The following is a 15,497-nucleotide window of genomic DNA, read 5'->3' as shown; positions in this document are numbered from 1 at the left end:
CTAAAAGGGCTTAGGCCTGATGGTGTGAATCAGGAGTCACTCCACTTAAGTCAAAAGGGTTCCACCAGTGTAAATCAGGAGTGACTCCACTTCAGCCAATAGAGGGTATACCAGTGTGTAAATCAGGAGTGACTCCACTTAAGTCAATGGAATTATATTAGTGTAAAACCAGTATAAGCAAGAATAGTATTGAGCCCCTGATTTTCCCTTTTCTATTGTACTGTGCTTAGGATAGGGAATGTTTCATTGAGGAGGAAAGCGTATGGCTAACCTATTTCCTTTGTGTGATGGGGAGGGCCCTCTGAGAACTGGGAGCCAGGCAGAATGCAGGTGACAGTAATAATAAAGGAATCTAGGTCATCACTTCAGAAGGGTTAGTTCTTAAATTCGTCTATGCTTTGTTGTGAATGTTTGCGCTGGTGATGGATCGATGGCTCTGGAGATGAAATCCTCTGATTTCCCCCCTCCCCCTCTCTGGGCCTCACACCCGACCTGGATGCCCTCCCATGAAGGCTGAGGGGGTAGTGCTGTCTCCCTAGCTCTCTCCCTGCACACGGGGAAGGTGCTATGAAATGCAGAGTGCTCTGGTGTGCTAACAATAGGATGTTCGTGTTGCTAATGGAGCAAATGACTCAGCTTCAGATGGTTCCTACAGCCAAGCTGGTCAGGTGGTCTCTCCTGTTTTCCCCCCCGCACATTCCCATTTCCTGACTCATCCCCCAGTGGCACCCGTGCCTCAGTTTACCTGCCTGTAAAATGGGTATAATGACACTGAAGCCACGCTCACAAATGCCTTGTGAGCACAATTAATTACTGCTTGCGAAGTGCTTTGATGGCCCCAGGTTGAAAGGTGTTCCCTCAATGCACATGGTAATTGCTAATCCATTATGCTGGCCCATTTTACTGGGCTCCCTGTGCCAATCGAGTGCTAGACAACTCCTCGTAAACCCAGCCCCATTTCCTGTGGCTGGGGGTGCGGGTGCCAAGTCAGCCTCCTTGGCATTATCGTCGTCGGAGACACTTGATGGCAGAGCGAGCGATGCCAGGCAGAGGGCTGGCGGCACAACAGGGCAGGTGGTTTCCCGCGGCCGTTGTAACATGTCGCTGGCTGGAGATGGAGCCTGGCTCCATCCGGGGCAACTCATCTGATCCCATGCCACAGCCCCGCTGGCCCTGAGCTTAGCTCGCCTGGCACCAGTGGGAGTAAGGCTGCCAGGGCTGATTACAGACCGCCTCCGTTCAGAAGACTGGGGGCACATCCTGCTGCTCCCTTGGGTTCTGGGCTGAACCGGGCAGCACCTTGCGCCTTTCCCTGGAGAGTCCCCACTGTCTCTGCCCCTTGGGAGCTCTGGGAGTCAAGGCCCTGAGGATGTGGGTCCCTGCGATGGCTCCCCGGGTAGGGCTGGTGCACGCTGCCTTCCCTCTGTCCCTGGGATGGATGAACCTGCCCCTGAGACGCCGTAGCAAAGGGCGTAACTATGGCCCTGATTGCGATCTCACTCACACCCTAGGCCACCTCCCAGCACAGATTGCAGATCGGGGTCCTAACCACCTCCAGAGAGGGGCTGTGGACAGCCAGTGAGAGTTACACAGCCGCCAGATTCCGGATACACTCTCCCGACAGGAGAGGTTCTCCCACCGCTCTAGGTAATCCACCTCCCGAGAGATGGTAGCTAGGTCAATGGAAGAACTCTCGTGCCGTCTACGCCGGCGGTTAGGTCGATTTCACCGATGTGGATTTTTCAGGCCCCTGAGCCACGTAGCTGGGTTGATCTGACTTTTTAGTGAAGACCTGGTCTTAAAGTTAGCTTTCCCCTCCTCCCTCCGGTCGTGCGCTGAATGCAGCTCTCCCAGACCATGGAAGTTAGTTGCATACACAGTGTTGCCAAACCCCCATGCATTTAAAAATCATGAGATTTAAAAAATAATAAAGGTGAAGGTCTTGATTTGCGTTCTGGTTTCCGAGCTATCAGGGGGCATGTTTTCAAGATTTTCTCTGCAACCTGGAGGGCTAGGAACCTAGTTTGTTTTAAATGCAAGCGGAGAGTCTCATGTAGTCACCTGAGTGCAGGAGGTGGGGCTTTAAGAAAAAACACCAAATGTTGTGAGTGTAGACACCACCGCATATATCTGGAAAAACCCTACAGCCATGTGTCTTTTCCTGTGTTCCCACTAACCCCCTATGATTAATCAGAGCCAAATAATTTAAAAATACCAGTGTATTTTCTGAGTGGTAGCCATGTTAATCTGTATCAGCAAAAAGAACGAGGAGTACTTGTGTCACCTTAGAGACTAACAAATTTATTTGAGCATAAGCTTTCGTGGGCTAAAACCCACTTCATTGGATGCATGCAGTGGAAAATACAGTAGGAAGATATATATACACACAGAGAACATGAAAAAATGGGTGTTGCCATACCAACTATAACGAGAGTAATCAGTTAAGGTGGGCTATTGCCAGCAGGAGAAAAAAAGCTTTTGTAGTGATAATCAGGATGGCCCATTTCCAACAGTTGACAAGAAGGTTTGAGCATTGGCCTGCTAAACCCAGGGTTGTGAGTTCAATCCTTGAGGGGGCCATTTAGGGATCTGGGGTAAAAATCTGTCTGGGGATTGGTCCTGCTTTGAGCAGGGGGTTGGACTAGATGACCTCCTGAGGTCCCTTCCAACCCTGATATTCTATGACTCTACTACTAAAAAAGGTGTGAGTAATAGTAGGGAAAAAAATTAGCATGGGGAAATAGTTTTACTTTGTGTAATGACTCATCCACTCCCAGTCTTTATTCAAGCCTAATTTAATGGTGTCAAGTTTGCAGATTAATTCCAATTCCGCAGTTTCTTGTTGGAGTCTGTTTTTGAAGTTTTTTTGTTGGAGTATTGCGACTTTGAAGCTGTTTGTTTACTACTTGCACTTCTCTCAGCTCTGACACTAAAACTGGCCTAGTCAATTTCACCTCTGTTTATAGTCAGTTTCACTTTGTGGTTTTCTTGGGCTAACACAGTGCTGCAGTTTAGGGGTTGCAAACAATACTGAGAGAGGCGTATTTATTTTTAAACCGCAAGCATGTTTCCATATGAATTTTAAAAAGAAAACACATGGATGGCAACATTTTTTTTTTTCATCCTTGGCTTTTCATCAGTGTGTTTTTTACCAAACCTAAATTTGGAAAGCTGTCTGGTGCGGCCCTTTTATACCATGGCCCAGCTTTTGCAAATGACCACGTACTTTCACCTGTAAATGTGCGGGGACAATTCCCCGGGCTGGTCCAGCCAACTGAGACAAGATCTGATGAAACAGGAACATACCTCACCTAATTGTTTTTCTTTCGTCTATTTTTGTACTTGTGACAATCAATTTGCTGGTGGTGCGTGAGCAGAAAGAGAGAGGCTAGAAAATGAAGTAACTAATGTTCCTGCAAATTAAGACGCTGTCATTAAAAACCATGCAACAAAAGGAAGCCCGGGGATGAGGGCTCCGCCTGCTAGATGATTCAACTTATTTGCTTAGCTCTTTCACAATGTTTTGATTAATTCTGGGCCAATAATACTGCCAACTCGGCATGGCTTATCCTAGGGAATCTGTGCCGCATAACTTAGTGTAGTAATAGTGATGTTATGTTGCAGTCACATAACACCTTTCATCAGAGGATGGTTAAGTGCTGTAAAAAATTATGAATCTGCCGCTGTGGTTAGATGAGGGAAAAGGAAGGCAGGGATCCCTGGGTCTTATTCTTGGCTCTTCTGTTGATGGGTGTAAGTGGCTTAACCTCTCTTCCCTCACTATTACTTACCAGGGGCACTGTGAAGCTTAATTTTTTGTTTTTGTTGTGTAAAATACTTCAGGATCTTGGGATGAAAGTGTAATTGTTTGTTTTCTGACTGTTCCTTGCAGTGGAGGAAGATCCGGGACCTGTCACTGGTAACGTGACAAGAATGCACATCTCTTATGTACATTTACACACGTTATTGGGCTCAAACCATTGTTCGTGTAGCATGGTGTGTTTCCTAGGTTGGGGGTTTTTGGCCTAAGAGATGGGGCTTCCCCAGCTTCCCTGGAGATACCAGCCGTTCCAATACCTCGGTGATGGGCACGATATAACATAGCTCGATTGTAAGCTGTTTGGCACAGGAACTGTCTGTTCTGTGTTTGTCCAGCACCGGGCACAACAAGGTCCTGGTGCAGGACTAGTATTCCTAGGTGCTCTGATAAGACAAGTAATCATTAATCATAATAGATAGGCAGGTGGGCAGACAGAGAGATCGACTGTGCTTTGTGGATACACTATACAATCCACTGTATCGCTTCCAGGGAATACTTCCTAAGATTCAGGCTATAAATTCCTTTTCTTAATGTCACTCCATTCCCCCAACCTCCACCCCCATGGATCACACTCATGTCTCTCATTCTTGTCCGTTTACATCTTTCCACTGCTCGTAGCCTGTTACTCTATCTCTCTTAGTCATCACTTAGCCAGTGATTTAGATTTAGCTCTCTTGGTCTTGCCTTGTAAGCCAGTCTGCCCGGCCCTCTCTCCCCCTTGTCATCCTTCTTGTGCTTCTCTGAATTCCCTCTAGTTCCCCCATCCCTTTCGGATACCGAGGCTCCCCGAGCTGGGGTGCGGTCTTCCCCGTGCGATTGCACAACGCCGCGAATCACGATGATTAAGAATGACACACCTGGGGGGGCTTTCAGAGCTTTATCAGCACTAACGAGCAGATGACTAAACACAAGGTGATGCGATGGGCACAGACAAACCCCGCTGGGGGAATTCAGGCCAGAGCATGCCTCAAAGAGTCAGAAAGTCAAGTGTGCCGGAGCCGGGGAGAGGAATAGAGGGTTGCTGCATGGATGAGGCGCTGGTATGTTTCATGGCACTCAGGATGGAGTGGAATTACCTGAGGCAGGTTTGCTCAGAGCTGTAACAGGAGAACGCTGCTTTGACACTAGGATGAGACCTAACCCCCTTAGGGTCTGTCTACACTGCAGTTAAAATCTGCGTCTGGCCCATGCTCAGGCTCAGGCTCATGGGGCTCGGGCTAAGGGGCAGTTTAAGTGCAGTGTAGATGTTCGGGCTCGGGCTGGTGCACGGGCACTAGGACCATTGCGAGGTGAGCTACAGTGCAGTTAACCAGCCCCTTAGCCCAGGCCCCGTGAGCCCCGGTCAGCTGCAGGTGTCTAATTGCAGTGTAGACCTACCCTTAGACATCACCTGGGCAGGCCCCGCTGCTGGCCTGCCCTTTTTATCTGCATTGCTCTGTGCTGCCGGGTGAGAGAACCTGGGTTTGAGTCCTGATCCGAGCCACCGTCTCCCTGACACAGCGCCGCAGAGCGCAAGGAGAAAGCATGCCACTCAGTGGCGCCCACTGCTGGCTGATCCAGGCGCAGCACCGATGAGTCCAGCGCCAGCCCGCCTCTGCCCGAAGGATGCGGTCTCTGGGTACGTCTGCACTGCAAACCAAGGTGGAACTGTAGCCCGGGTAGCTTTAATCTAGCTAGTGTGGGCAATTGCAGTGAAGATGTGGTGGCATAGACGTGGCAGCATCCCAACTACGTACCCAGAGTCCCCAGTGGGCTTATACTGGGGTGGCAAGCCCATGCCACCACGTCCTCACTACAGTATGTTACAGGGCGGAATCATTCCCGCTCTCTGGGGTATCTAAGCCCTGCGCAGGGGTGGGGGAGGATAAAACCTCCTGCACCTGTTCTGTGGATAAATGGGGTAGTTCAGGCCCTAGGAGACAGACTCCCCCTGCCCTGCAGGACCCAGGGCCTCCTGGGGAAGGGGTTTCCCCCACAGGATCTTGTCCCTCGAGCTACATGTTGGTCGGGGATCTGAGGGGTTGAAAGCTGCAGTTTAGTGATCAGCGAGTGAAACCAGAGCAGCTGGGCAGCGTGGGGGGTGCTGGCTGGGCAGGGGGTGGCGAGCAGAAGAGGTGCATGGGTGGGAGGTGGTAGATGACTGGAGCAGCGCAGGTGCTGAGCATGGACTGGGGGCGAGAGCTAACGGGAGCTCGAGTTTTCCTGCGCTAGGAGAGCCTCTCCTTGGATGCCTGGGGAGCGTGGATTACGAGGGGCTGGAGGGGAAACAGGCACAGAGGCAGGACGAGACTTGCCCAAAGTCGCCAGGCGGTTGGCCCAGTGGCTGGGCTACTAGACTAGGACTTGGGGCTTGAATTCCCTGCACTGCCCCAGACTTCCTGGGTGACCTTGGGTGAGTCACTTAGCCTCTCCGGGCCTCAGCCCCCAGCTGTACAATGGGGGTAATAGCCTCCCGGGGCGTTGGGAGGATATACACGTTAAGGATTGAGGTGCTCACGCACTACGGGAACGGGGTCTAGAGACGCACCGATGACAGACGGGCCTGGCTGGGAATAGAGCCCAGGTTCCCTGAGGCCTAGTCCTGGCCACTAGCCCCTGCTGCTTCCTGAAAGGGTGGGTGGATGTTCAGCCCTCCAGGCCTCTCCACACCCCACTGTTGGTTCTCCACAGGGAACGTGGCTTAACCCCGCGGGAAGCCCTCGAATTCGATCGTTGAGAGGCTCACATTGGAAATCTTCCCATTCGGCTCCTTTGGGCCGATCACGGGACTGAGGAGAGAATGGCTGCGCCATGCGGCTCCACCCAGCCGAGCCCAGTGCATGAACCATCGGATAGGAATTCCCAGGGGGCTGATCAGAGGCCCTTGTCCATCCATCAGGGGAGTTTTATGGGCACTAGGACTGCGGGACTGGGCCCTCCGTCTAGGGTAACGTTTTCGAAAGTGCCCAAGTGGCTAACAAGCCTAAATCCAAGGCCTCTAAGTCACCTGGACACTTTGGAACATGTTAACCGGAGCTGATGTCTTTTAAAAATGTAGCACTTGTCTGTACCCCTGGCAAGACTGAATCCTGCTCAGAGATCTCCTGGCTGAGGGAGCTAGATGGGGCTGTTTCCACGTCCGCGTGCTTTTTGAGTGTCAGCCAGAGGCTGCCGTTGTGGCTGGGAGGGTCACTTGACCACAGCGCCGCATGTTCGCTCTCCCAGGGGTTAGTGTGTTGCCTCTCCAGTGCTCCCACACCTTGCTGTCCGGGCAGCTCCGGATCCAACTCAGCCTAGGACCTTGCCATTAAACTGCTGAGCCAGCCTTCTGCATAAGATCTTCCCGGAGCACTGACAGCGCTGCAAAGCCAGGCTACCACACGGCCGTGAGAGAACCAGCCACCGATCACTGCAAGTGAAAAAGCCTCCTCCCCAATGAGGCGTGCATTTGCTTTTAGACGCAAGGCCAGACCACAACAGCGGGTGTCCGGGCGCATCCCAGCAAGCCCTGCGGCTCCAATCCTGTGGTGAAGAAACGCTCATGCTTCCCTTACTGACTCGTTTCTTTGGGCTGCCCGGAGTTCATCTAGAGGCGGTTGAGGGCGGGGGTGGGCTTGCTTTGGATCTCACGCCGTCTGAGAGGCCTGCTCTCCAAAGCATTTGACCCAGAAGGAAGAGCCTTGTGATTATTATAATTAAACGGAGGGCATTTTGGCTGGGATATAAATAAAAGCGATCCCAGCCCTGCACGCCTCAGCCCTCTCCCTGACACGCAGCGCCCTGCAGCTGGGGACGCAAAGTCAGAGTGCTTGGTAAGCCAGCCGGTTGTTGGGAGGGGATTGGGTACCTCTAAGGCAACTGTCTCCTTCAGCATGGGCTTGCCAGCTGCTTTGGGAGCAGCAGGGATATAGGGTGGCATGAACCACAAGCAGCAGCAGGTCTGCGCTGGTGACAAAATTGTCGGCAGTGAAGTATGACTGTCATTAGCGCACTGAGTGGCTCCTGTCAGGGTTCCCTCCCCACTCTGAACTCTGGGGTACAGATGTGGGGACCCGCCTGCAAGACCCTGACATGGTGGCAGGGGTGGGATTTTATGCTACCCTTAGCTATATGTTTATGACAGCTCCTGTCCCCGGTAACGTGCTCAGAGCCATTGGGTGTTACACAGATTGCGGTCCAGGTTTCGTGCAGTGTTTAGACAGACTCTGATGCAGTCTGACACTGGATCCACTCCAGGTTAGTGTTCAGCGCCCCTTGGAGCACACAACACTGTATGGATTGAGTGAGTTGTATTGCCCTGTTCCTGCAAAGGGATCGGGCTCAGGGCAGTGTTAGTTGTTAGGCCCCGGCACGCTGGGGACATGTAGCAGCTGGGTAGCCAGGAAAGCAGGGGAGCCTCAGGAGTGGCTGGTGTCCAGCCCACAGCTGCGTCTCGCCAAGGAGTTGTAGTTGCGTGTCTGCCAGGCGCAGTGGGGGAGCAGGGTGTCTCCCAGGGGCGGGGAGCAGAGAGGCGCCGGTGGAGCTGGGACTCTCGGAAATGAAAGACCTGCAGCCCTAGGTGTGCCCGACCTGAGCCAGCAGGCTGCTTCGCCTCCGGTGCCAACGCCCCCTATTATTTCAGTGAGAGGCAAGAATAAAACGAACCCGGAGCGTCTTTTCTCCATGTCTGGCTCTGTGGCTTTGGGGCACGGCTCCGTGCTCTGCATTGCCCGGCAGGGGTCCCAGCCTTGAACCTCGGAGCCAGCTGGCACCTGGGAGTACCACGAAGGCAGCTCCGCTCCCAACGAGACACTGGGAACCCCGGTGCCCAGGCCTGGCATTTTGAACGGTTTGCCTGAGCTGTGCCGGCTGCACCCAGCACAGAAGGGCTGCAGTACAATCCACTGATCCTTCCACTAGCAACTGAGATACCGAGCACTGGAGAAAGCAGGGTGACCAGACAGCAAATGTGAAAAATCGGGACAGGGGTGGGGGGTAAAAGGAGCCTATATAAGAAAAAGACCCAAAAATCGGGACTGTCCCTATAAAATCGGGACATCTGGTCACTCTAGGAGAAAGCCACAGTCCACTCCGGTGTCTGTAATCAGTAAAGGCCAGGCTGGCCCTGTGCTTTGAATTTCAGTGTGCGTCTACCCCGGTGTGTGATCGACTGATCCAGGGGCCACGGGCTCTTCCTAATGGGGGGGCACGAGGCCCCACCCTTCCCTGAGGCCCCGCCCCCCGGGCAAGCCAGAAGCTGGAGTTGGGTCGGGGTAAGATCTGTGTGGGGAGCTGCAGACCCTTCACCTGCCCTGGACGGGGGACTGGGAGGGGGGGACACAGGCCGGGGGCTGCTCTCAGACCCCCCACCCTGGGCAGGTGGAGGGTCCATGGCTCCTCACAGCTGCCCGGGCTCCCTGGGCTGTTCTTACCTGGGCTGGGTGGGCCTGCTCTGTTCTGGCACACCTGGACTGGTCCCTTCTGGCCTTAAATCCTATGATGCGGGCACCCTAGACAAGTGCCCCCCTAGTACCTTATGTGTGCTGTATGCTAAGCTCATGCCTGTACCTTGTGTATATTGCATGCACCGGGCAGACTTCACACGTGCATTCCCGCAGGAGCGTGTTACGTGCCACCCGCTGGGGCTAGCCCTTCCTCTTCTCTGCAGCGGGCGGCACGTCGGTTTCTTCACCCGCGGTGTTGCTGCCTCCTGCAGGATAGTCACGGTGGTTCTGGTCGCCATCAGCGTGGTCTGGATCCCCATCCTCCAGAGCTCCAACAGCGGCCAGCTGTACATCTACATCCAGTCTGTGACCAGCTGCCTCGCCCCGCCCATCACGGCTGTGTTCGCCCTGGCAGTTTTCTGGAGACGAGCCAACGAGCAGGTAAGCGCTCTGCCATTTCGTGGGGTGTGGGGTGGGGTGTGTCTTTTAACGCCTAGATGTTACAGCTGGAAGAGACCATTGTGATCATCTAGCCTGACCCCCCCTGCATATCACGGGCCAGACAACCTCCCCTGCTGATTCCTGCATTGGTCCCACTGCTTCTGGTGGAGCTACAGCAGGGCTTTGCAACCTCTGAACCATTTCGACTAGAGGTGCAGCCCCCTTTGGAAATCTTCGATCCCCAACGGTCTGTGGACCACAGGTTGAAAGCCTTTGAGCTAGAGCGTCTCTTGTAGAGCGCTGGCCCGGCTTAGCTGATGCGATTCCAGTTGCTATGGCTCACCACTGTTATTCCAGTGCATGCTGGCCTTTCCCTTGGGGAAACCTGGGGTCAGACCCTGTTCTAGGTCACACAGGAAAATCCATTTGCTGCATTTCTGCATCGTCTCCAGATTGTGCCTCCCCAGGCTGGCACATGGCCTGTGAATTCTGAGAGCGTTTCACCTTCCTCTGAAGAATCAGGTGCTGGTACCTGCTGGAAGCAGAGGCTTGGTTTGGATGGGCCAGGGGTCTCATCTGAGGTGGAAACGCCTATATTGCTGGGTCTCTCGTTAGGGGCACCAAGGAATAAACAGAGGGGTGCAGGTAGCCTCTGGACCCCAGCCTTCCTGCAGGGCGTTGGGCTAGTCCCGTGACCGTTGACAGGCAGGAGGGGCCCTACATTGATTTGTGGGTTGTAGCGAAGTCTCACCATGCTGTTGTCTTAGCTGAGTGCCCGTGAAATGGTCCCATGACCCTCCCACCAAGTGGGACCCCCCCGGTTTCCCCTTAGTGGTAAGGCGGCTACTAGAAAGTGGAGGAGGTGTGGCACGGCATGCAGCACCTTGAGTCTCATCAGGCCAAGGATCAGGCCCATGAGCCTTACACTTCTGTACTCCTGAGGACTTGAAGATCATTGGTTGTTCTTCAGTAGGACAACGCCAAAGGTTTTGGGGGTCAGGCTCAGCCATGAGGACGTGGCCAGGCCCGTTCTGGCTGGCCGGTTCTAGCCGCTGGCACCCTCAGGGATTTCTGAAGAGTTTTGTTTGAGGAACCGAGTCCCAGTCCCCTAAAGAAGAGCAGAAATCGCGCTTGCCTGCGTTTGAGACCAGAGCGAGGCGGTGGTTCCCCAAGGAACTGGTGGGTGGGTCATGTGTAGCTGACATGTGAGCACAGCCCAGGCGTTGACATGCAACGCTGCCCGACTGTGGCCTGGGAAGTTTTAAGCTCAGTGTCACAGAAAACAGTAACTGCCAGGCAACTGCGCTAGCAAACAGCAGACTGGGACACGAGGGACTTTCCACCGCATAAATACATGTTTGTTACATTCTCTTTAGTTAGCATCCTGGAAAGAAAGAACCCAGCCAATGGCAGAACCTGTGCAAAGCTGTCTTGTGGCTGGCCAGAGAATAACATTTGTATTACAGTCGCGGAGAACCTCGGAGTTACGAACACCTCGGGAAGGGAGGTTGTTCGTAACGCTGAACAAAACGTTCTTTCCAAAGTTTACAACTGAACATTGACTTAATACAGCTTTGAAACTTTACTCTGCAGACGGAAAATGCTGCTTTTAACCATCTCAATTTAAAGGAAACAACCACAGAAACCGTTTCCTCACCTTGTCAAATCTTTGTTTTAAACTTTCCCTTCATTTTTTTAGTAGTTTACATTTAACACAGTACTGAACTGGATATGCTTCTTTTTTTGGTCTCTGCTGCTGCCTGAGTGTGTACTTCCAGTTCCAAATGAGGCGTGTGGTTGACTGGTCAGTTCGTAACTCTGGTGTTCGTAACTCTGAGGCTCTACTGTAACTCTTAACTACGATCCGGGTCCCTTGGTGCTAGGGGCTGTACGTGCACAGTAAGAGACATTATCTTCATTTTACAGACGGGCACCTGCAAGAGAGGAGATATGTCTGCACTGCGGCTGGAGGTATAATTTTGCACTTGGGTAGACGAGCCTGGGCTAGCTTTGATCAAGATAGTGGACTAAAGATAGCCGCGTAGCCACTGGAGTGGTAACCCCGGGTCGCACTCTGGCAGCTGGCCCATGTGGCTACATTGCTATTTTTAATGCGTTAGCTCGATCAAAGCTAACGTGTGTGTGTACAGGAACCCGAGCTGCACCTCCGGCTCTGCAGAAAGCGACTTATCACACAGGAAGTCTACGACACAGCTGGGATTTGAACCTAGAACTCCTGAGTCCCACCCCAGGGCCTTAGTCACAAGACCTGGGCTGGTCCCCCAGGCTGCGGACACATTAGGAAGCGCTCACTGTCAAAGGCGAGCCAGGAAGGGGGTTCAGCAGAGTTCACCTTCCGGGAGAGGCGCCGTCGCCCTGAACGTCTCTGTTTTGCAGGGAGCTTTCTGGGGCCTGATGCTGGGGCTGGCGCTAGGCCTGGCCAGGATGGGGCTGGAGTTTGCGTACCCTTCGCCCCGCTGTGGCGTCCCGGACGAGCGCCCCTCCCTCGTGAAGGACGTTCACTACCTCCACTTCGCCATCCTCCTCTGCGCTCTGACGGCCGGCGCCGTGGTGGGGATCAGCTTGTTGAGCGGGCCCCCCGCCGAGTCGCAGGTGGGTAAAGTCGCCCCGGTCGGGTTGCACGGCCCCGACGAGGATCAAGCGATCAGCTGTTCAGTTTGACTGCAAAGGGGGCGTTGGTGACGGGGGGCGGGGCTGACCTTGTTTCCCTCCCTGCTGCCAAGAGGCCATGGCAGCCGCCCCTCATCGCAACCCCTTGCACAGGCCGAGCCGGAAGTTGTTGGAGTCTGGCGAGGGTACCAAGGTGGGCGCGTCAGGCAGGAGGCAGGAGGCGGGTCCTGCAAACAGGTCTCCTATTTCCACTTGCCCCCGCAGGGAAAAGACCCAGCCCGCACCCTCCCTCCACGAAGCTCTGATGCCGAGGGGCACGTGGCTGGCAGCAAAAGTCCTAAGCCACGGCCCGTGGGCAAACATACGGGTAAAGCAGCCCTGGGCCCAGCTTCTGCTATTGGACGGGGATTGAGGTTTGGTAGCCACGCAAAGGAGCGCAGTGGTGCCGTTACGTGTCGAGCACAGTCACTGCTGTGGCATTCAGATCCACCCGGGACGTGCACCCAGGCACGCGGATCCTTCCTTCGTGCAGGGAAGTCCCTATGTCCAGCAAGGGATGTGTCTCCTTGGGACAGACGTGGGGTTCCGGATGGGAACAAGGGCAGTGATCGCAGAGCTACGAGCCAAGGAGACCTATCCAAATCCTCCAGCCAGAGGCACAGAATAGCTGTCTCTGGGGAACTGCCTTCAATGTCCTCTCTGCTCCACCCATGCGTGGCTGCTCAGGGCTGAGGTCTGGCCCCCGTTTGCTGTGGCTGGACTGTTTTTCGTTGTCAGCCGGAAGGCAGCCTGACAGCGGACTGACCCGCTGTGTTCTGCTTGTTTGCGTTGCCCTACGCCTGTTAATGTTATGTCACGTGAAAGCGGGGACGGGGCTTCGGAGCAGGGAAGGGTGAGGAGCTCGCACCCAGAACACACTATGGGGGGGGGGAGGGGCCCACACACACATGGAAATTCCCCCCCTTCCCCAGTCCAGTGGCATTTGGGGTCAGCCCATCGTAGAGGGATGGCTCTGGGTCTGGACTTCCCCAGGGGCTGGGGCTGAGGGGTTGGTTCTGCTGTCCTAGTCTGGGGCCAGGGAGATGGTGGTAGGTGTCAGAGCATGGGGTTTATTTCAGGGGAGCCAGGCAGCATGCAGGAGTTTGGGGTGCAGGGAGCACAAGGACCTGCCCCAGCTGTGGGCATGGCCAGTGACTCTCCTGCCTGCTGGCCGCTGGCCGAGCTCACGCTGGGCTGCGCTGACCCACGCAGGCCCTGGCCAGAGCTTCAGCTGGTGTACCTCCGTGTAGCTCCACTGAAGGGGGTGGAATGACCCTGATTTACATCCAGCTGAGGATCCGGCCTGGAGAATTCAGAGCGGGGTTCGAATCTGGCAGGTGTTTAGGGGGAGACGCTGGCCGGGCTGAGCAGCATGGGGAGATCGCTGGGTGACCTCCCACCGTGGGGGCTGGGTATGTCCCTGGGCACGGGCTGTTCCTGTCGTCCTTCACCACCGGCTCTTTGCTGGGCATCCTCAGAGGAATAACTGGGCTCCTCCAATTCCCCCCCTGCGGGTGATGTGAGATGGTGCTTCCCAGACACTGCTGCATTCGCTCCCCGGATCTGGCCACCCCCCACAACAAGCTGATTCTTCGAGTTTACCATGGCAGCACCCAACGCAGGGCCCTGGCACCGAGGGATCAAACCCCATAGGCGGGGCCGTGCCTGGAGGGCGTGAGTGCTGCCAGGCCAGGCCGAGGGATTGCAGGGTGGTTGTGGCCGCACCGCGGGAGAGCATTGTCTTTATGCTCAGATAGTACATGCGACCTCAGGAGGGGCCTCCTCTCACCCTGGGGGGAATTGGGGGCGGCTCCGCTGAGGGGGAGGAGAATCGGGCCTCAGACTCCAGAGCCGTAGTCTGCCATAGCAGCTGGTGACGCTTGGGGCCTCCGTTTTCAGATGCCCAACTTGAGACACTTGAAAGGGGCCCGGCAGAGGGTGGGTACCCGGCCCATCTCCTCTCGCTATGACGCTCTTCTGCTCTGGCCCCTCTAAGCTTCCCGCTCTGCGTTCCAGATAAAGAACCTCACCTGGTGGACCATTTCCCGGGGGCGCCTGCCTCCCGAGATCTCCATGGCCAGCGCATCAGCAGGGACCCACTCACCCAGGAGAGGAAAGGAGGGTACGTGTGATCTGATATTGACCAGCCAGGGCTTGGGATGGACCCAAGGCTGGGACTAAGAACCCAACGACGAAGGGGTGGTCTGTGCTTTGAGTTGGGGGTGTCAATCCCACCTCAAGGAGACATAGTGGATGTAGATCTGATCGTGCTTGGGCGCGAACGACAGGGCGCGTGGGTGTGTGAGTGGTGGGAGGGGCTGGCTGGCATGAGTACGTGCCTAGCGTCCTGGATGGGTATGTACCCCAGCGGCTAGCCTCTCCCACTGCTTGTGCCGTCGTGGCTATACTCTAGCACGCTCGTTCGCTCCCAGCTACGGCGGGGACGTCTCCTCGACGCGGGAGTCCCAGCTGCAGAATTGCCTTTAGACCTGGAAATCTGCTGCGGCCTGGGGCGTGTTCTGAGCACAGAACTGTCCTGAGTTCCAATCCCAGCTCAGGGGGTTGGGGAGGAGCCGGGGAGGGGTCAGGGCGCTGGGGGTCTTTGTTCATTTCAACCAGAGCCACGTGGATTCAGGGATCAGGTTCTGCTTTGGGGTTGGGTCCAGGCTCCTTGGCCCTGCCTCCCACCCCTTGAAACATGGACCTTCTTGCTCTGCGCATCCTCAGGCACAGCTCTCTTTGGCCAACCCTGGCCCATGTGAAGTGTGCAGGGCAGGTGGTCCCCATGACTCTGTCCCCCTCATAGTCTCTCTCCATCTGTGACAGATTCCCAGGAGGGGGCGCCAGGGACCTGCCCCGGCATGGATTTCTTCTGCAGTCCCCAGGGGGCGAAGCCTGAGGGACCTCCAGCAAAGGCCCCGAGGGACATCACAGAGGCCCCCTTCTGGGCGAGGATCTGCTGCATCAATGCTGTCATCCTGATGTGTGTCAATGTCTTCTGCTATGCCTATTTCGCTTAACACTACTGCAGCCAGTGGTGTGGGGGAGATGATCGGGGGAAGGGAGGGATGGGAGGAGGGGTGAGGGGGAAGAGGAGGAAGGTGTAGTGGGGAGAGATGGGGCAAGGGGAAGGTGGAAAGAGACAGTTGTGTGATTAATTCCCC

The 15,497-nt window shown here is 55.1% G+C and overlaps 1 protein-coding gene across 1 annotated transcript in view; it reads left to right on the top strand.

The window, feature by feature from the left end:
* Positions 1 to 15,353, top strand: part of SLC5A10 (solute carrier family 5 member 10) — an 89,053-nt gene extending 73,700 nt beyond the window's left edge. The window contains exons 12-15 of the mRNA XM_065411967.1: positions 9,495 to 9,663; positions 12,061 to 12,276; positions 14,350 to 14,455; positions 15,160 to 15,353. Of these exons, the coding sequence (XP_065268039.1) occupies positions 9,495 to 9,663; positions 12,061 to 12,276; positions 14,350 to 14,455; positions 15,160 to 15,353 (685 nt within the window). The remainder of the gene's footprint in view (positions 1 to 9,494; positions 9,664 to 12,060; positions 12,277 to 14,349; positions 14,456 to 15,159) is intronic.
* The last annotated feature ends 144 nt before the right edge of the window (positions 15,354 to 15,497 follow it).

The sequence above is a fragment of the Emys orbicularis genome, chromosome 10 (assembly GCF_028017835.1).
Source record: "Emys orbicularis isolate rEmyOrb1 chromosome 10, rEmyOrb1.hap1, whole genome shotgun sequence".
Classification (NCBI taxonomy): domain Eukaryota; kingdom Metazoa; phylum Chordata; order Testudines; family Emydidae; genus Emys; species Emys orbicularis.
Note: the sequence above shows the minus strand (reverse complement) of the source record. Positions and strands in the feature narration are given on the sequence as shown.